This window comes from Rhinoraja longicauda, chromosome 29 (genome assembly GCF_053455715.1).
Source record: "Rhinoraja longicauda isolate Sanriku21f chromosome 29, sRhiLon1.1, whole genome shotgun sequence".
Lineage (NCBI taxonomy): Eukaryota > Metazoa > Chordata > Chondrichthyes > Rajiformes > Arhynchobatidae > Rhinoraja > Rhinoraja longicauda.
This window is the reverse complement of record NC_135981.1, coordinates 24,252,501-24,273,536: the sequence shown is the minus strand read 5'-3', so window position 1 is coordinate 24,273,536 and position 21,036 is coordinate 24,252,501. Positions and strand designations below refer to the sequence as shown.

General features: G+C 42.2%; 1 protein-coding gene across 2 annotated transcripts in view; it reads right to left on the bottom strand.

Annotated features, from left to right (window-relative positions):
• Nucleotides 1-21,036, bottom strand: part of spop (speckle type BTB/POZ protein) — a 111,584-nt gene that overhangs the window by 54,444 nt on the left and 36,104 nt on the right. Inside the window, exons 2-3 of one of the 2 annotated variants that reach the window (XM_078424415.1) lie at nt 12,619-12,765; nt 2,570-2,691 (exon numbers count right to left, since the gene is read on the bottom strand). In XM_078424415.1, the coding sequence (XP_078280541.1) occupies nt 2,570-2,691; nt 12,619-12,696 (200 nt within the window). In that variant the 5' untranslated portion in view covers nt 12,697-12,765. The remainder of the gene's footprint in view (nt 1-2,569; nt 2,692-12,618; nt 12,766-21,036) is intronic. The other variant, XM_078424417.1, reaches the window with a different exon arrangement.

Below are 21,036 nucleotides of genomic sequence, written 5' to 3'. Positions count from 1 at the left end.
GAAACTGGATCCAATATGCTGAACAAACAGAATTTTGAAGAATCAAAAATCAAAAATATTTAGTGCTTCTGAAGTGTCCAAGTAATTCTCTATTTAGTTAACTTGACATCAAGTAAAATACTTCCAATAAACATTTCCCACAACAGTCCAACCACCTATCATTGATATTCACTGATATTATCACTATCAAATTCCCCATCATCATCACCCAGGATAACCATTGAACAAAAGCCAACTGCAACAGTTTTGTTTAGTTTAGGGATACAGCGCAGAAACAGGCCCTTCGGCCCACAGAGTCCACGCCGACCAGCGATCCCCGCACACTAACACTACCCTACACACAATAGGAACAACTTACACTTATACCAAGCCAATTAACCTATATACGTGTATGTCTTTGAACTGTGGGAGGAAACCGAAGATCTCTGAGAAAGCCCACGCAGTTACGGGGAGAATTTACAAACTCCGTACAGACAGCATCTGTAGTCGGGATCGAACCTGGGTCTCCGGCGCCTCAGGCACTGTAAGGCAGTAACTCGACCGCTGCGCCACCGTGCCTCAACAGTTACAAATACCGTAGCTATGTCAGTACTTCAATGCCTGTCTATTCTGCAGTGAATATCTTGCTACCAGACTTTCTTCCATTTACAAGATACAAACCATGACCATAACTAATCCTTGCTTGTCTGGATCATTGCAATTCTCAAACAGCTCAGCACTGAGTTCACCATCCTATTCTTCCCACCATCAGCATTGCACTATCTATTGTCAATATGTATTGAATCAAACTGCCAATCTTCACAACTATCACCATTACCTTCATACCACAAGGGCAGCAGTGGCCGTACATTTTTCCTCCAAGTTTCACACAATCCTACTCTGAAAAATATATTACTATCTCTTCATTTTTGTTGAGTCAAAGTTTGAAACTTACTGGACAATACCACACGAATAACAAGCAAATGCAGATGCTGGAACCTTGAGCAAAACATGAAGTGCAAGGGGAATCAGAGCATCAGGCAGTATCTGTGGAGGTAATGGACAGGTGACCTATCAGGACTGAAGGGTCGCAACCTGAAATATCACCTGTCTATTCCCTGCCCGGATGCTGCCTGACCCGCCGAGTTCCTCCAGCACTTTTGTGTAATGTTCAATATCATAGGAATCTTTCACAAGGACTTCAACAGTTCTGGTTGAACCTATCAATATTTTTTGAAGAGCAACTAACATGGGCATTAAGTGCTAGCCTTCACAATTATACTAGAGCCCGAGAGAAAATAGTCTTTCTTGAAACCACCTCCTTTCCCTTCTTATTCCAGAGCAGCAGAATGAAAGGAAGCAATGAATAACTGCTTCTTCTCATCTGAAAACTGGTCCAATACCAACAGGATCATATCATCATATCATATCATATCATATATATACAGCCGGAAACAGGCCTTTTCGGCCCACCAAGTCCGTGCCGCCCAGCGATCCCCGTACATTAACACTATCCTACACCCACTAGGGACAATTTTAAAAAAAACATTTTTACCCAGCCAATTAACCTACATTGTAGACAGACCAATATTGGAAAGAAAGGTAAACAGAATATTTACAAAATGTATAGACATATGCTATCACCGAGACATTTTAAATATTTGATATGAATTTGTTATCCATTTCATGAGCTTTAACTGTCAGGCAGTTGAATGTCAATTATGATATTGATCTGAAGGGTCTCGATCGGAAACGTCCTTCTCTCCAGAGATGTTGCCTGTCCCGCTGAGTTACTCAAGCTTTGTGTGTCTATCTTCTGTTTAAACCAGTATCTGCAGTTCCTTCTTACACACTGAATATCAATTAATTTTTGTTTCAAAAGGTTCTCATTAGAGGCCTTTAAAAACATGTTTCCAGTCCATCTGGGCTACATTTTAGCACAAATTTTACAAGGGGAAAAAGACTAATGTTTAAACACACATTTTTGATGATACATCCTAGACAATTAACTGCACAGTCATTGAACACAAATCTTCTAAGTGCAGCAAATATGCTATTCTTCTTGCAATTCTTCAGCAGAATTGAGTAGCCAACTTGAAGTCAAAAGATAGCGGAAACGTGCTTGCAGATATGCAACAATACGGGCTAATGCTGGGTGGATTTGCTAATTTTAAAATCTGAAATATCCGAGTATCTTATCTAAATTCTCATTCCAACACAAAAATAGTAATTTGCTTTAAAGAATTGCAAGATATTACAGGGTGGTTAAAAGATTATGCACAAGGGTTCAAAGAAGATCATGAAATATGGTCAAGCAGCACACCTAAACAGTTTGTAGGGAAGTTTTAAATTAAGGACCAAGGCTTTCAGATCTGTGAAAAATTAATTCTGCTTTTTGAGCTATATAGTCCAAAAATCCATCAAATGGTAATACAAATCAATATAGACACAATATGCTGGAGTATCTAAGTGTCTATTTGCTTCAAGCATTTCCAATAATTTTGTCTTTTGCAAATGTAATTACTTATTTGAACCCCTGGTTAAATATATATGTATATATAAAACAAAAATCACCGAGTTCCAGGCTTACCATTTCAATTTATCATTTGCTCCAGACGAGAAAGTCGAACTCTTGATAACTTCTCCCATTTCTTCCCGACAAAAACTGAAATTATTGATCGTCCACATGTAGGAGAACTTCACGACTTTTATCTAACAAAAAGAAAAATAGATTGGAAAGACAAATATTGAAGGAAATACTTCAATTACACGTCTAAAAATAGTTGATCCTTGCTTAATTAGAAACGTGTACCTAACACGTGAAGACTACCTTGTTCTTCTGGCTATATTTCCCAATAACAGTGCACCTCTGAAAAAGTTAACAGATTAGCATACAATCCATAGATTCTAACATAATAGAATTAACACAATCAACTCCTAAACAAATCAAACCATTCAACAAATCCAGCTCAAATATTTATGACTGAAGCCAAAAAGCTCTCTGTTGACCACAATTTCATGACTTTGTACCCTGTATGAGCTAAACTCCAAAGCAAGTAATTTCAAATAAATCCAGAGGCAACTGTTCGCATCAGTTGGCTGCACCAACCACTGGGTCAGAGATAAAATGTCTGAGCTCATAATTTAGGCTGCAATACCATTGCAATGATTTGAGATGTTTGCATTATCAAAGATGCTGAGCTACAGACTTTTAGTTCCAATGACCCATTGAAGGTTATTGACTTATTTTGTAATCTGAGCAACAGTGCCCTCCATAATGTTTGGGACAAAGACCCATCATTTATTTATTTGCCTCTGTAATCCACAATTTCAGATATGTAATAGAAAAAAAACATGTGGTTAAAGTGCACATTGTCAGATTTTAATAAAGGCCATTATTGTACATTTTGGTTTTACCGTGAGGAAATTAAAGCAGTTTATACATAGTCCCCATCCCCCATTTCAGGGCACCATAATGTTCGGGACACAGCAACGTCATGTACATCAAAGTACAGGTGCTCCCCGACTAACGATGCTTCGACTTACGATATTTCGACTTTACAATGGTGCAAACGCTGGGCAATGGCAGCGAGCCGCTGCTAGCTTCCGGCCACGTGATCAGGTGTATTAAATGCATTTCCACGTACGATATTTTCGGTTTGCAATGCGTTTATCGGAACATAACCCAATTGTAAGTTGAGGAGCACTTGTAGTCATGTTTAGTATTTTGTTGCATATCCTTTGCATGCAATGACTGCTTGAAGTCTGCGATTCATAGACATCACCAGTTGCTGGGTGTCTTCTCTGGTGATGCACTGCCAGGCCTGTATTGCAGTCAACTTTAGCTTAAGCTTGTTTTGGGGGCTAGTCCCCTTCAGTTTGAGCATGCTCAATTGGGTTCAGATTGGGTGATTGACTTGGCCATTCAAGAATTGACCACTTTTAGATTTGAAAAACTCCTTTGCTGTTTTAGCAGTATGCTTGGGATTATTGTCTTGCTGCAGAATGAACCGCCCGCCAATGAGTTTTGAGGCATTTGTTTGAACTTGAGCAGATAGGATGTGTCTATACACTTCAGAATTCATTATGCTTCCAGCATCAGCATTGTATCATCAATGAAGATAAGTGAGCCAGTACCTTCACCAGCCATACATGCCCAGGCCATAACACCCCCATCACCGTGTTTCACAGATGAGGTGATAAGCTTTGGATCTTGGGCAGTTCCTTCTCTCCTCCATACTTCGCTATTGCCATCACTCTGATATAAGTTAATCTTCGTCTCATCTGTCCATAAGACCTTTTTTCAGAACTGTGGTTGCTCTTTTAAGTATTTCTTGGCAAACTGTAACCTGGCCATCCTATTTATGCAGCTAACCAGCCTCTTCTGCGGACAATGGTCATTGACAAATCCACACCTGACTCCTGAAGAGTGTTTCTAATCTTTTAGACAGGTGTTTGGGGGTTTTTCTTTATTATAGAGACAATTCTTCTGTCATCAGCTGTGGAAGTCTTCCTTGGCCTGCCAGTTCCTTTGCGATTAGTAAGCACATCAGTGCTCTCTTTCTTCTTAATGATGTTCCAAACAGTTGATTTTAGTAAGCCTAAGGTTTGGCTGATGTCTCTAACAGTTGTATTCTTGTTTCTCAGTCTCATAATGGCTTCCTTGACTTTCATTGGCACAACTTTGGTCCTCATGCTGAGAAACAGCAATAAAAGTTTCCAAAGGTGATGGAAAGACTGGAGGAAAGACCAGGTGCTGATAGCTCTCTTATACCTGCTTTAAGGAGGCAATTAAACGCATCTGAGCTATTACAAACACCTGTGAATCCATGTGTCCCAAACATTATGGTGCCCTGAATTGGCAGGACTATGTATAAACACAGCTGTAATCTCTGCATGGTGAAACCAAAATGTATAAAAATACCCTTTAATAAATTCTGACAATGGGCACTTTAACCACATGGGATTTTTTTTCTATTACAAATCTCAATTTGTGGAGTACAGAGGCAAATAAATTAATGATGGGTCTTTGTCCCAAACATAATGGAGGGCACTGTATATAAGTGATAGGAGCAGAATTGGGCCATTCGGCCCATCAAGTCTACTCCGCCATGGCTGATCTATTGCTCTCTCCTAACCCCATTCTCCTGTCTTCTCCCTATAACCCCTGACACCCGTACAAATCAAGAATCTATCTATCTCTGCCTTAAAAATATCCATTGACTTGGCCTCCACAGCTTTCTGTGGCATTTTAAGTGAATTGGCATTTTAGGTTGAGAAGTAACAAAAATGGTTCATGAGATATATTTTTCCTTGGATGCTGAAGGGCCTATCATAAATTTTCAACATGTTTTACTTGACTTCAATTATTTTTGTATCTGGAAGGGAACGATTGCATTATAACTATTGGGCAGTTGCACAATCAAACTGGTCTTTTAAGTGAAGTTTAATGTTGAACGAAGCAGGGCTGTTCCTGTATGGAAGTCTTAAACCATTTACTCATCCTTTGATTTTGCATCTCCATAAAGTATCATGATTTGTGTGCTTGCAAACATTGATGCATTCAACAATCAGTTTTATATAACATGCTAGTTTAAACTGTAGTTGAGCCTGTGAAGCCATGTGTCCCAAACATTATGATGCCCTGAAATGGGGAGGGGGACTATGTGTAAACACAACTGCAATTTCTACATGGTGAAACCAAAATGCAGACCTCCCAACATTTGATTTTACAAATTCATAATTTTGATGTCCAAAATTCAGAATTTTACACCAAAATCCATAATATGGCGCAATACAACTTTTCATCAAAAAAAAAGTATGCAGGCCAAATACGCATTCGCGTTGTGCTACATTCCTGTGAAAAACCACTATTATTTCCATCAGTCTGTAATTACTAGACTACATGTACAATGTCAGTCCCATCATGAGTATATTCTGCTATTTATAGAAAGGTTATTGAACAGAAATACTTTTTCCAACACAAAGAAAAGAGAGTTTCGTTTTGTTTTTTCTATTTTGCTTTTTCCGTACACATCCCAATTCTCTTGGTATTGAACAAAAGAACAATGGTCATAAAATGTATGACTAAGTTATGAAGAAAAGGTTTCATTTAAAAATTCACATACCTAATTTCATTGAAGACATACTTGCTCCAGTGGTCTTTAACAGCAAATCAAAACGGTCCATGTCCCCCCCACCCCCCACTCTACTCCCCCACTCTACTCCCACACTCTACCCCCACCCCTCCCCCACTACTCCCCTCCCCGTCCTCTCCTTTCCCCCCACTCCCCTCATTTCCCCCATTCCCCTCCTTTCCCCCACTCCCCTCCCTTACCCCCAACTCCCCTCCCTTACCCCCATTCCCCTCCCTTACCCCCATTCCCCTCCCTTACCCCCACTCCCCTCCCTACCCCCACTCCCCTCCCTACCCCCACTCCCCTCCCTACCCCCACACTCCCCTCCCTAACCCCCCACTCCCCTCCCTTACCCCCACTCCCCTCCCTTACACCCACTCCCCTCCCTTACCCCCAACTCCCCTCCCTTACCCCCACTCCCCTCCCTTACCCCCACTCCCCTCCCTTACCTCCACTCCCCTCCCTTACCCCCAACTTCCCTCACTTACCCCCAACTCCACTCCCTTACCCCCAACTCCCCTCCTTTACCCCCACTCCCCTCCCCACCCCTCTCTCTCCACCCTCCCACCCCCTCCCCAACGACCACCCCCCCCCCACCCCCTCCCCAACGACCACCCCCCCCCCCCCCCCCCATCCCCTCTCAACAACAGGCCTCACGCCACACGGCCAGGCCAGCAGCGGGGCAGGGTGACGCCAGCGGCAGGGCCAGGCCAGGACAGTGGCAGGGGGCAGGGCGAGCGGCGGGGTGAGGCGAGGGGCAGGGTGAGCGGCGGGGTGAGGCGAGGGGCAGGGTGAGGCGAGGGGCAGGGTGAGCGGCAGGGTGAGGCGAGGGGCAGGGTGAGCGGCGGGGCTGGTCGAGGGGCAGAGTGAGCGGCGGGGTGAGGCGAGGGGCAGGGTGAGCGGCGGGGTGAGGCGAGGGGCAGGGTGAGCGGCGGGGCTGGTCGAGGGGCAGGGCGAGCGGCGGGGCTGGTCGAGGGGCAGGGTGAGCGGCGGGGCTGGTCGAGGGGCAGGGTGAGCGGCGGGGTGAGGCGAGGGGCAGGGCGAGCGGCGGGGTGAGGCGAGGGGCAGGGTGAGCGGCGGGATGAGGCGAGGGGCAGGGCGAGGGCGGGGTAAGGCGAGGGGCAGGGCGAGCGGCGGGGTGAGGCGAAGGGCAGGGTGAGCGGCGGGGTGAGGCGAGGGGCAGGGTGAGCGGCGGGGTGAGGCGAGGGGCAGGGCGAGCGGCGGGGTGAGGCGAGGGGCAGGGCGAGCGTCGGGGCTGGTCGAGGGGCAGGGTGAGCGGCGGGGCTGGTCGAGGGGCAGGGTGAGCGGCGGGGTGAGGCGAGGGGCAGGGTGAGGCGAGGGGCAGGGTGAGCGGCGGGGTGAGGCGAGGGGCAGGGTGAGGCGAGGGGCAGGGTGAGCGGCGGGGTGAGGCGAGGGGCAGGGTGAGCGGCGGGGTGAGGCGAGGGGCAGGGTGAGCGGTGGGGTGAGGCGAGGGGCAGGGTGAGCGGTGGGGCTGGTCGAGGGGCAGGGCGAGCGGCGAGGCATGTGTTTTGCAGATGCGAGGCGAAATCGGAATGGTGGAAATGAAATAAGCGGAAACTTTACGCCAAATTTGGGAGGGTTGGGAGGTCTGCAAAATGTATAAAAATGCCCTTTAATAAAATCTGACAATGGGCACTTTAACCACATGTGATATTTTTTTTATTACAAATCTCAAATTGTGGAGTACAGAGGCAAATAAATAAATGATGGGTCTTTGTCCCAAGCATTATGGAGGGCACTGTAACACTTAACCAACTCCACCCAAAGCAAAAAAAGAGGTCATTTAATATCTACCTGTTTTGGATATTACTGCTGATACAAAAAACAATAATACTTCTGTTTCCACATGTTATTGCACTTAAAACTATTCAATACATGAAACATCTTGAAATATGTCACATCATATAACAGCAAGAGGTGTTTGTTTCATGTGCCTCAAGAATTTAGCTCTTCTCCAAATCAGTTATTCATTGAAAGGTATTTAAATTTATATGCAAGTTCTTGGAATTTTCTCAGTGGGCACATTGTTGTCATTGGGTACCTCATGAAGAACATGCTACACTTGGCAATTCAACAATACTGCACTCATTCCTGTGCCACGACTTAAGCTCTTCAAATTCTGATAGCTGAAAAAGCCTGGAGGAAATTCAATTCATACAAAGTGAAATTTCAAAAATGAACAGGACTGAATTTTAGCATTGACAATTTTAAAAGACTGCAGATACTGTAAAATTAGGTTATCTGGTCAAAGGGAGCAAATAGAGGGCAGGAATATTGAGAAGAGAAGAGAGAAGTTGCAAAATGCAGAGCAGGAAGTCATGCCCAGCTAGGTTAGGCTGGGCATATCCTTCACTTTGAGAGAGGGATAAAAAGGGGCAAAAAGGAGAGCAAATGTCACAGATGGACAGCTGATATTCAACAAAATTTAGTTACCATTTCCCAAGCCTTGGTGCTCATCCCCTTTTCTCCAGGACAGAAGGATCAAGTTCCCCTGGTCCTCATGTTCCACCCTACCAGCCTCTGCATTCAACAATCTATTCTCCACAATTTCAGCCACTTTCAAAGAAATTCCAGACGCACCTTCCCCTCTCAGCATTACGCAGGGACTTCATGGTCCACTCTTTCATTTCCATGAACCACCCCCTTCACATACCATTTTTTCTTGGATTGGTCGGCAATGCAACACTTATCCTTTCATCTCCTCCCTTCCACCATCCAGTGATGAAAACAGTCATTCCAGATGAAGCATCAATTCATCAGTTCCTCCAATTTGGTGCACCACTATCAGCATCATAATGAGGTCCCCTCATGATTGGAGACACCAAACTCCAATTAGGTGACCTCTTTACCAAGCGCTTACGTTCCATCCGCAGAGGCTACCCTTCTCTTGCTGTTGCCTGTCACTTCAATTCTCCATTCCACTCCAACTTATTAGGTTGTGTTTTCTGTACTGTCACAGTCTATCCAAATACTAGCTTCAGCAAAAGCATATCATCTCCCAACTGGCATAGTGCCGCTTTCTGGAATCAATTTTGAATACTACAACTTCAGGTAACTTAATTTCTCTGCTATGTCAGTTTAGGATATCAGCAGAGGGTTTTTTTCCTCTCCAGAAAGGGAGGAGATGCTCAGTCTGACCTGTTGGACATGTCTTCCTACTCTGCATTTCACAACTCTTACATTCTTTAGTCTACGTCCGCACTCTCCAAATGCTTAATAACTCAAGCTGCCTACTGTGTTTGCAGCTTATCCCCATGGCCAGAGACATTTCCCGATCCACCACCCTCCCTGCAGCTTGACAGGCTTTTCTCTCCTTCCCACTTCTCAAAGGTTTTTGATATCACCTCTTCCCACAGATGCAGCCTGCACATTGTGTGCAAGTTCTGCACCCGAGCAAAAGCCAAAAGTTTTGTATCTTAATTTTATATACAAGCAAAGCTGCTGGGAAAAAAATGGAAAAGCATATTTGGATTTGCTTTGGCAATATTATTCCCTGTATGCCTGTTCATTCCTTGAAAGTTACATGGCATTGTTACAGAAATAAGAACAGTTGTTTGACAGCTAACTACTCGGTCAGATATACAGGTTTGAAATTGCATTTTAGTATGAAGCTTTAATGGTTAAATATTTAATGATTAAATATTTGTGCCATTAACAGAGAAACTGAGCTCGAGACCAGGATTCATCCACAGGGAATTTTAATTTATACCAGTATTGATATTCACATTCTACAATATCTAAATGTTATACCATTCAGCAAATCGCATTGAACCAAACTAAAAAATGTAATGGCAATATTCAACCATCTTCTGGGGGGAAATTTTGATCAAATCAAAGTGATCTTTAGATATTAGCTTCTCAAAGTGCACTCTGTGTTAGAATGTTTTTCAATTTCAATTGACAGCTTTCCTTTGAAACAATTATCAGATAAAAGTAAACCTCTTCAACAAATCATCTGACTCAGAAATGACATGGCTACCTGAACATGGGCAATTAGCTTCCGAGCCCCAAACGGACATTCAAATCAGCTGCAACAATTTGGAGATATTAGTTCTTCTTTCCAAATTTTCTGTGCTGCGAATGTGACAATGCGTAATATTTGTTTACAATTGGGACCTGCTGGGCTAAGTGGTAATTGTGAATTGGCAACTAGAGATGTTGAAAACCAGTTGTACACAAGTTCATAAATTCTAGGAGCAGAATTAGACCATCAAATCTACTTTGGTCCATCAAGTCTACTTTGCCATTCAAACATGGCTGTCTTTCCCTCTCAACCCCATTCTCCTGCCTTCTCCCCATAATCTGATACCCTTACTAATAAAAAATCTGTCAATACAGGTGCTCCTCAACTTACGATGGGGCTACGTTCCGAGAAACCATTGTAAACCGAAAATATCGTAAGTCGAAACGCATTTAATACACCTGATCACATGGCCGGAAGCGAGCTGTGGCTCGCTATGGGTCGCTGCCGTTTGCACCATCACAAAGTCGAAATATCATAAGTCGAAGCATCGTAAGGCTGGGAGCATCTGTATCCATCCTTAATGTCTGTGATAATGTATTCATGTTTGAAAATCTGATGTAGGGGCTAGAATGTGGATCCTTTTACCAACTGTCATTGCTATTATCAAAAATTCCCAACCTACCAACTTCAGAGTCTTTGGTCATAAGTTCACGGTCATAAGTGATAGGAGCAGAATTAGGCCATTCGGCCCATCAAGTCTACTCCGCCATTCAATCATGGCTAATCGATCTCCCTCCTAACCCCATTCTCCTCCCCATAACCTCCGACACCTGTACTAATCAAGAATCTATCTATCTCTGCCTTAAATATATCTACTGACTTGGCCTCCACAGCCTTCTGTGGCAAAGAATTCCACAGATTCACCACCCTGACTAAAGAAATTCCTCATCTTCCTAAAAGAATGTCCTTTAATTCTGAGGCTATGTCCTCTAGTCCTAGACTCTCCCACGAGTGGAAACATCCTCTCCACACCCACTTTATCCAAGCCTTTCACTATTCTGTACATTTCAATGAGGTTCCCTCGCATTCTTCTAAACTCCAGTGAGTACAGACCAAGTGCCATCATATGTTAACCTACTCATTCTTGGGATCATTCTTGTAAACCTTCTCTGGACCCTCTCCAGAGACAGCACATTCTTCCTCAGATGTGGTGCCCAAAACAGCTCACAATATTCCAAATGCGGCCTGACCAGCGCCTTATAGAGCCTCAGCATTACATCCCTCTTTTGGTATACAAGCCCTCTCGAAATAAATGCTAGCGTTTGCTTTCTTTACTACTGATTTGACTTGCAGATTAACATTTTGGGAATCCTGCACCAGCACTCCCAAGTCCCTTTCCACCTCCAATTTCTGGATTCTCTCCCCATTTAGAAAATAATAATCTGTGCCTTTATTCCTACTACCAAAATGCATGACTCCACACTTTAATGCACTACATTCTAACTGCCACTTCTTTGCCCACTCTCCCAACCGATCCACATCCTTCTGCAGAGTCTCTGCTTTCTCTGCACTACCTGTCCCTCCACCTATTTTTGTAACAACTGCAAACTTGGCCACGAAGCCTTCAATCCCCTCATCCAAATCATTAATATACAATGTGAAGAGCAGCGGCCCCAGCACCGACCCCTGCGGAACTCCGCTAGTCACTGGCAGCCAACCAGAAAATGCCCCCTTTATTGCCCCTCTTTGCCTTCTGCCATCCAGCCAACCTGCTATCCATGCGAGCATCTGCCCTTTGATACCATGGGCTCTCATCTTCCTTAGCACTCTCACGTGTGGCACCTTATCAAAGGCTTTCTGAAAATCTAAGTAAACAACATCTACTGCCTCCCCTTTGTCTGTCCTGCTATTTACTTCTTCAAAGAATTCCAGCAAATTTATCAGGCAAGACCTCTTCTTCACAAAGCCATGCTGACTTCGGCCTGACTTGTCTGGGTACAGCACAAACAGAAAATGAAAAGCTTTATATCCAGGATGCTACATTACAATTTAAAGACTCAACGATCTCAATTGCAAATGTGCCATATTATATGATAGGAACTATCACATGGAGCAGAAGGTCCCTAATTGGTTATGTTAGTTAAACCATAACTGTCTATTGATTACTTAAAACAGCCAGGATCAAACAGTAATACGGTATTCATTCTCAAAGCTTACAAACGATGCATTCATTTGATCTACCCATGAAGAATAACAATCTCCCGCATGAGGCGGGTGCCCATGAAACCATCCTCCTTATACAAATCACCAGCCTAAGAACTAAGTAAGAAATACCAAACAAAAAGATACTGCTCAACCTTAAAAAGTAATCCACCAAACAGCATAATCACATTCAATTTACAGACTAAACAAGCGTGTCCAAAAATGGCCTTAAGAAATCAGGTGACAAAATATATGCTGGCACCACTTTCACATTCAAGAAACATGGGAATGGACAGTTCAGAAGTACTTGCGTACCTGGGTATAGCACCAGCTCTCTGCCACGGGCCCACTTGACATTTCAGCCGGAGGTGGAGGACTCGGTACCCTTGACATCGCCAGCTTGACAATTTTGCAGGTATTCACAACGCAGATGAAATGAATCTCAGTAGATTTTTTCTGTTACTGTGAAAAAGTTAATGCAAATTAGTTGAAAGACTTTTGGCTAGTTTTCAAATTATAAAAGAAATAGTTTTAAATTCAATTTAGAGGATAATGAAAACATTGTATTGCTTAACTACATGCTGCAATATTATCTGTTTAATCACATAAATCCAGTAACTACATTTTGAAGGAAAAGGATAAGTATATCTGGTCCCTTGAACCACTTTAGAGATCACGTAATATTCTATAATCCAATACAGATTAACAGGCAATAAGAATTAGGTCAAGCCACTAAATTGACTAAATCTACATGACTTTTCAGACCAAACTAGTTTGCTTACGTTCCAGAACTGGATATAAACCAGAAGTTTGTCTACCGGATGCTAGTAGCCACAGACAGTCTGAGCTAAGAGAACAGATCTACACAGAATCTGCTGGCATACGTTCAAAATTGAAATGGAAAGGAAAACAGGAGAAATATGATGGTAAAACAGGGTACAATTACAAATGCATATTGTACTGGTAAGTAAACTATGTGATTAGAACATATAGACTATTAATGATCTTTTTAAATCAGCAGTGTTTGCTATTAAATTCAGCAAAACTATTTTACACAAAAGAAAAAGTGAATAGCTCCAAATTTTTTCATCTTATTTGAATGTTAGGGCTCAGGAGCTTTTGCCCCTGTCAGGTAACCGAGCCATTTCACAATCAGGTACTTTGTTGAAAGGCTTTGGCTAGAAACTACACTCTTGAAACATCACGGAGCAGAGAAGTTGGAGAAAGAAAAGTCCATTGAGAAGTGAAGAGGATTAGGAGAGAGAAGATAGCGCCATTGGGGTTGGGTGGTCTGGGGAAAGATAGGAAAAAAATGAGTGAAGTATTTCTCCCTTATCGCTGGATTCCGTCACCTGGTGTTTTAAAGCTGGAATCCTGCTGAGCAAATCCCACCTATATTGTGTAAAAGACTACAACTTTCAATAGCTTTATGAACATAGTGACAAAACTGTTAGAGTACAGTAGACGATTATCAACTGAGCACATATTTGAAGAATGGCAGCTTCGATATAGGAAGAGAAAGGTTGAATGGGGCCAAGAATGAGGAATTACAAAAGGAAGGACTGAGGGATGTTTTCTTCAGAGAAGAAGTGTTCAAATGCATATAGGATTTAGCCAAAGTAAATGAATGCCTGGAAATTGTATATGCAATAAAAGTTGAAAACCATAAATAGATTTCACAATTTTGCCAAAAGATGCCGAGGAGATATGGGCACATATTTTTACACGCTGCAAGTCGTTCTGATTGGGAATGAAATGGCCATATTTGGAAGCAGCAAATTTCAAACAAAAACAACTGGATAAATATCTTGCAAAACTTCACAAGAACACAGGCAAAAGGAACCAAGGAATTCAACCAACTGGTTAGTTCTTGCAAAACATCAGCCTAAGCTGGACAGACTTAATGGCCTCATTTATTTTAAGTAACTCTTACAGAGTTCTAAGTGCCTAGTATGAACACGTTATATTGTGCTGTGAAGAGCATATCAAACACATCAGACCTATAACCTATTCAGCAAGTATAAAAGCTGCCCGATGTGCTATCATGCACCCAGAGACCTCTCATTAAATGCTTGGAGAGGTACACTGAACCAGAACAGTGTGTAATGGGGACAATCCCAGCTAGTACAAGTACAACAATTTTATTTAATGCGCTGGAGTATAATATTTAATAACAAATAATTACATAATTGGTGTGTGAAATCAGGATTAGTACTCTAGGAAGAATATATAACATTAAAATTGCACCCATTGCTTTTTCTTTTCCTCCATCGCTTGTGGCAATGATATCACCGAATCCAAGAATTTCGCTCACCTTTCTGCACTAACCTCATTAGTCACACATGTCCCTCATCAGTATTTGCAGACTAAAGAACACAAGCAACCCCACTTCGGTAACCTTGGTTGAAATCATCAGAAAATCTTTGATCCATCATGATCAATACAAATCACATTTGACACTTTAACATTCTGGCTTGCAGGGTTCGGGTGCTCAAAATTAAATATTCAGGTACTGCAGAGAGACACTCCGAAGCAAGATCACGCAAAAAAAAAACCTGTTCGAAGGCTCTACAAACAAATCAAGTTGGAACTATGATAGCTGCAATATTGTGCAGCATGGAAATTTGCTCTGTGGTTTTACATCAAAGCCTCAAATATAGCACCGTTCTTTATTTGGCTCAAGTGTAAATACAGATGGTTGTTTTGCAAGAAAACTTAAACACCAATACCTTTTAAAACATATTTTCCATGTGACTACATAAAATGCTAGTAAATATTGGAAAGGTGCACTAAAATCAACAATGATTCATTACATCAAATTCTGTAGAACTATAGGTCGATATTTAGAACAATTGTACATCCTGCTTGTTATAGATTTCTTGTAAACTGTGCAAAGTGGCAAGAAACCAAAATGCTATGACATGTTATGCAGCAAGACCAAAAACAATTAATCCAAAGCTGATTGAAGAAATCGCTCTCTCGCGTTAGTGGAGTGAGGGACCAAAACAAATGATAATCTAAAAATAAAGTAATTACATCCAGCTATAGAATTCAATTTCTAGAACCTTGCATTAAACTAACCTATAACATTTGAAAAGACTCCCAAACCGAATGAGATCATGGCTGCATTGTCTTCCTCGTTCCAGCATACATTAAAAGCTGTCTCATAATTATCATAGTGGCTAGCATAAGGCAATCACAAAACACCCATTTCAAATGCAAAATGCTAAAGGAGCAAACATGAAAATAAATGGACATTAAAGCACAAAAGTGCACCCTGATACATTTTTAGCACTGCCACGGGTAAATAGCTTGTAGAATTCAGGAACTGCAGATACTAGATTACAAAAACAAGACAAAGTACTGCAGTAACTCAATGGGTCAGGCAACATCTCTGGAGAATATGGACAGGTGCTGTTTTGGGTCAAGATCCCTCTTCAGCCTGATGGGGGAGAAGAAAACTAAGAGAGGGGGGACAGAACAAGGCCTGGCAAGTAATGGGTGGATATAGGGGAGGTTTTTTTTTGGATAGACAGATGGTTGGAAAAAGGCCAGAGATTAAAAGATATGGAGGTGTGACCAAAGAATTGATGGGTTGCAAATTGTGAAGCCAGAAAAAGGAATATAGGGTGAAGGGTGGAAGGAGGTGAAAAATAGATGAGAGTCCAGGGGGGTACAGGAAAGGAAAAGTTTAGTTTAGTTTATTGTCACATGCACTTAGGTACAGTGAAGAGCTTTTTGTTCCATGCCAGTCGCGGAAACATTGTACATGCTTACAATCGGGCCGTCCACAGTGTACAGATACAGGATAAAGGCAATAACGTTCAGAGCACGATAAAGACCAGTAAAGACCGATTAAAGACAGCCCGAGAGTCTGCAATGTGGTAGATGTTAGTTCAGGATCGCTCTCTAGTTGGTGATAGGATGGTTCAGTTGCCTGATAACAGCTGGGAAGAAACTGGAGATACATGTTTTCACACTTCTGTACCTCTTGCCCAATTGGAGAGGGGAGAAGTGGGAGTGATCGGGGTGAGACTTGTCTTTGATTATACTGGTGGCCTTGCCGAGGCAGCGTGGTGTAGATGGAGTCAGGGAGGGAGGTTGGTTTGTGCGATGGTCTGGGCTGCGTCCACAATTTTCTGTAATTTCTTATGGACTTGCATGAAGCTATTCCAAACCATGCTGTGTGCATCCTAATAAAATGCTTTCGACGGTACATCTGTAAAAGTTGGTGAGAACTATTGGGGACATGCTGAATATCCCAAGCCTTCTAAGGTTGCTGAGCTTTCTTGGTCTTTGCTTCAATATAACTAGTCCAGGACAAGTTGCTGGTGATATTTACTCCTAGGAACTTGAAGCTTTCAACCATCTCTATTTCAGCATCGCCAATGTGTACCATGGTATCTGTGCCACTTCCCTTCCTGATGACATTCACTATCTCCTTTGTCTTGCTGACATTGAGAGAAAGGATGTCATCTTGACACCAGGTTACGAGACTCTCAACTCCTTCTCGTCATTATTTTCCATCTAGCCCACTAGGGTGGTGCCGTCTGCGTAGAGTGTGGTGGAGGGAGGAGGGGTTTATAGTTACACAAAATTGGAGTTAAAATGGTTAGCAACCGGGTGATTCAGTAGGTCTAGCAGACCAAACGCAAGAGTTCTGCAAGGAGATCGCTGAGGCTACGCTTGGTCTTGTCGAAGTACAGCGGGCCACACAGAGAACATCGGACATATTAGATGAGGCTAGAGGTGCATGTGAATCTCTGCCTCACCTGGAAGGACTGCTGGGCTCCTGGATAGTGGTGAGATAGGAGGCATAAGGTCAAGTGTTACATCTCCTGCTGTTGCTGGGGACAGTACTAAACCACTGCAAGTTTACAAATGGCAGTACCTCATATTCTACATCCAATTATTACTCAAAAAGAATTTTTAGCCTCTTACAATCACTTTAGTATTACATCTAAGACTGACCTCAATAATGTCTCAGTGAAGTCAACTTTAGGGGAATTAACAGCAGTACATATTGCAAACTTAACAAATTGTGCCCGCTCTGTGAAAAACACTTCCCCACCAAAAATCACAAATGGGTGCTGTGCAAAATTATGGTCATTAATTAACATGTTACCATACTACAATTATTTAATTATTCCAATAAGAAATAAAATCACCAGTCAGTAAAACCTAAACATCAAGCAAAGCTTGATTGGGACATTCCTTAAAGTTAGAATCAGCTGAAACTGTACAAGATCTAAATCAACACTACGAATCTCCCAAAATATGGGGTATTATTCCAAATAAGGAGTAATTATTTCAAACGTAGCTCAAACCAGAAAGTGACAAATTACACTAAAATTAGAAATTTCATTTTGCTCTTTAGAAATTTTGCTGCATGGTTTTCCAATAGAGCACCTAATCCTGAAGAAGTCTGGACGCAGGTCATGAAATTTATCTTTGAACCTTGAAATACCAGCCATTCAAATGAAGTGAACAAATGCAAAACAAAAACTTCAGTCACCTTACTGCATTTGGAAACTTAGGGAAAACATGATTATATAAAATAAATACTTTAAAGGGACTACAGAACCAAGGTGGTTAATACAGACCAATGGTGCCTCCGAAACAAAGTTAATTAAAAAAACAAGTTCACTTTAATTATTTAACACCCAATTGTCATGTCCAGGAATTTAGTAAATTAATCTAATTGAATGTAGTTCTCTCATTCTGCACTGAAACAGAAAACATGAGCAATGCTCAGGTGAGGCAACATCTGGATCGTTAAAACTAAGTTAGTCTTTGATGAGGACTAATGAAATTTCAAAATTAAAATTTTATAATTGTTGAGAGAGGGTAGAAAGTAGCATAGGGAAGGGCTGCAGAGGGCACATGAGATTGAAGACAAAAATGCTGGAGGAAGCTTTTCAAAGGAGAAGTAAAAACAATGAATTAAAAAAAACTTCTGGGAGTTGGAAACAGGAGGCAAATTAAATCAGAAGATAAAAATAATGCTGGAATGGCTGTTTTTAAAAATTGTTGATCCTCTGGGTTTATAATATACGTTAGCACCCATCCATCTGTGAGAGGTGAAGGTGCAGCTTTGAGGTTGTCCTGAGGAGAATGTTTTGTCAGTGGTTGCATTCCCTGTAGTGGCTGCATTCCCTGCAGTGGCTGACTCAGCCTATCCTTGACAGGCAGACCCTCCCACAGGTGAAGTTGTCTCTGGCTGTTCGGTTGGTGAATTTATTGTTACCGTTGACCATTTTGTGACATTGGCACCTGGCCTCCAGGGTTTTGAACCACATGTTATTGTGGTGCTTCACACCCACCTGGGGGTCTTTTCTCCACCTCCCCAGGTGCTCTCTCCACCTCTCCAGGTCCTCAGTAGCCACCTCCCAGTTGTCAGTGCCAATGTTAAAATTCATCATATCTCTTTTAATCGTATCCTTTTAGCGAAACTTTGGTCTTCCTCTTGGCTCCATAAATTGGCAACCTTCCTGGCTACACATCTTTGGGGATGCATTCATTTTGCATCCAGCGCACATGTCCAAGCCAGTGAAGACACTTGTGCTTGAGGATCACTGGGATACTATGCATGTTGGTCAAGGGGAGGACATATTAATTGGTGATTACGTCCTGCCAAGAAACTCCCAGGATATGACGAAGACAGCGAAAATTAAAATTATTGAATTTCCGTTCTCAATGTAGGCAAGTCAACCAAGCTTCACTGCTGTACAGTAACATACTTAAGGTGCACACTTTGTAGCCAGTTACCATAGTCATGATGTGTTTCCTGTTCTTCCATGCCCGCTTGGTTAGCCTCCCGAAGGTAGTTGCTGCATTTCAAATACACGAACTGATATCCTCATTCAGTGAGAGGCTATCAGTCACCGCAGATCCTAAGTAGGTGAATTTGTTGACTGTTTCCAGCAGAGTTGAGTTTCGGATAATTTCATGGGGCAAGTGGAGTGCCTTAGCCGATGACAACAGCCATGTTAAAGTTGATTGTCAGACGGTATTTGTTGCAAGCATGGGACGGTCTGTCCATCGGTCCCCGAGGCTCTTTTACCGTTGGGGCGATTAGTGCAGCATCACCAGCGTACAGGAGTTTTCTTTTAAGCAGTTCTCACCTTCATCTTGGCTTTTAACCTTGCAAGAATGAAGAGTTTCCTGTAGATTCTGGTGTGAAGATAGACTTCATCTGTGTCTGTCGGGAGGGCAAAGGACAGAAAGGCAGATAGGAAGATGTCGAACAGTGTGGTCATACTCTTGCTTCACTCCACCTCTCATGGGGAAAATGTCTGATGTTTCACCATCAAATTATACTATAAAATACAGATTTGCATGGAAAGACTGCTTGAGGTTTAGAAGACGTGGCGGACACGCAATATTCTCTAGTACCTGGTAGAGACCGTGTCCGCTGACAGGGTTTATGCTAGATATGCAAGAACACAAAAAAATAGGACTATACCACCAAGTCCCTCAATACTGTCAATATCATTGCTGGTCCATAGTGGCCTTAACTTTTCTATGCCAGTTCCCCATACTGAATTCTATTTGCAGTAGATGCTGCTCCATTCAAGTTGGCAAAAGCTTAAGGAGCTGCATCTTATCCCCTGGCTCAGCACATGGCAGCTTTCCAGAATGACATTGAATTCAATTCTAGAAAATCAGACTTTTCAACTTTGTATCGAATATTTCTTGTCATCAGATTTTTCCCCTCTTCCAGTGATTTCATGTTTCAAATTTTGTTTATCTCTTTGCATTTACAATTCTGCTAGACATATATGGTATTATTCACTATTCTACATCACCCTCATTCTTTCAGCTTCTTCACGATTCTTGCCATTTAATCTCTCCCCTATTCCATTCATTTAAAACCCGCCTGACGAACTTTTCAGCAGTTTTGATGAATGACTATTGACAGGGAAACAGAGTTAATGTTTCAAGTCAATGAATGCTGCTTAATCGGAACATACAGTGCCCTCCATAATGTTTGGGATAAAGACCCATCATTTATTTATTTGCGTCTCTACTCCACAATTTGAGATTTGTAATAGAAAAAAAAATCACATGTGGTTAAAGTGCACATTGTCAGATTTTATTAAAGGTTTTTTTTTAATACATTTTGGTTTCACCATGTAAAAATTACAGCTGTGTTTATACATAGTCCCCCCCATATCAGGGTACCATAATGTTTAGGACACATGGCTTCATAGGTGTTTGTAATTGTTCAGGTTTAATTGCCTCCTTAATGCAGGTATAAGAGAGCTATCAGCACCCAGTCTTTCCTCCAGTCTTTCCATCACTTTTGGAAACTTTTATTGCTGTTTATCAACATGAGGACCAAAGTTGTGCCAATGAAAGTTAAAGAAGCCATAATGAGACTGAGAAACAAGAATAAAACTGTTAGAGACATCTGCCAAATCTTGGGCTTAACAAAATCAACTGTTTGGAACATCATTAAGAAGAAATAGAGCACTGGTGAGCTTACTAATAGCAAAGGGACTGGCAAGCCAAGGAAGACCTCCACAGCTGATGACAGAAGAATTCTCTCTATAATTTTTTTTTTAAATCCCCAAACACCTGTCCGACAGATCAGAAACACTCTTCAGGAGTCAGGTGTGGATTTGTCAATGACCATTGTCTGCAGAAGACTTCATGAACAGAAATACAGAGGCTACACTGCAAGATGCAAACCACTGGTTAGCCGCAAAAATAGGATGGCCTGGTTACAGT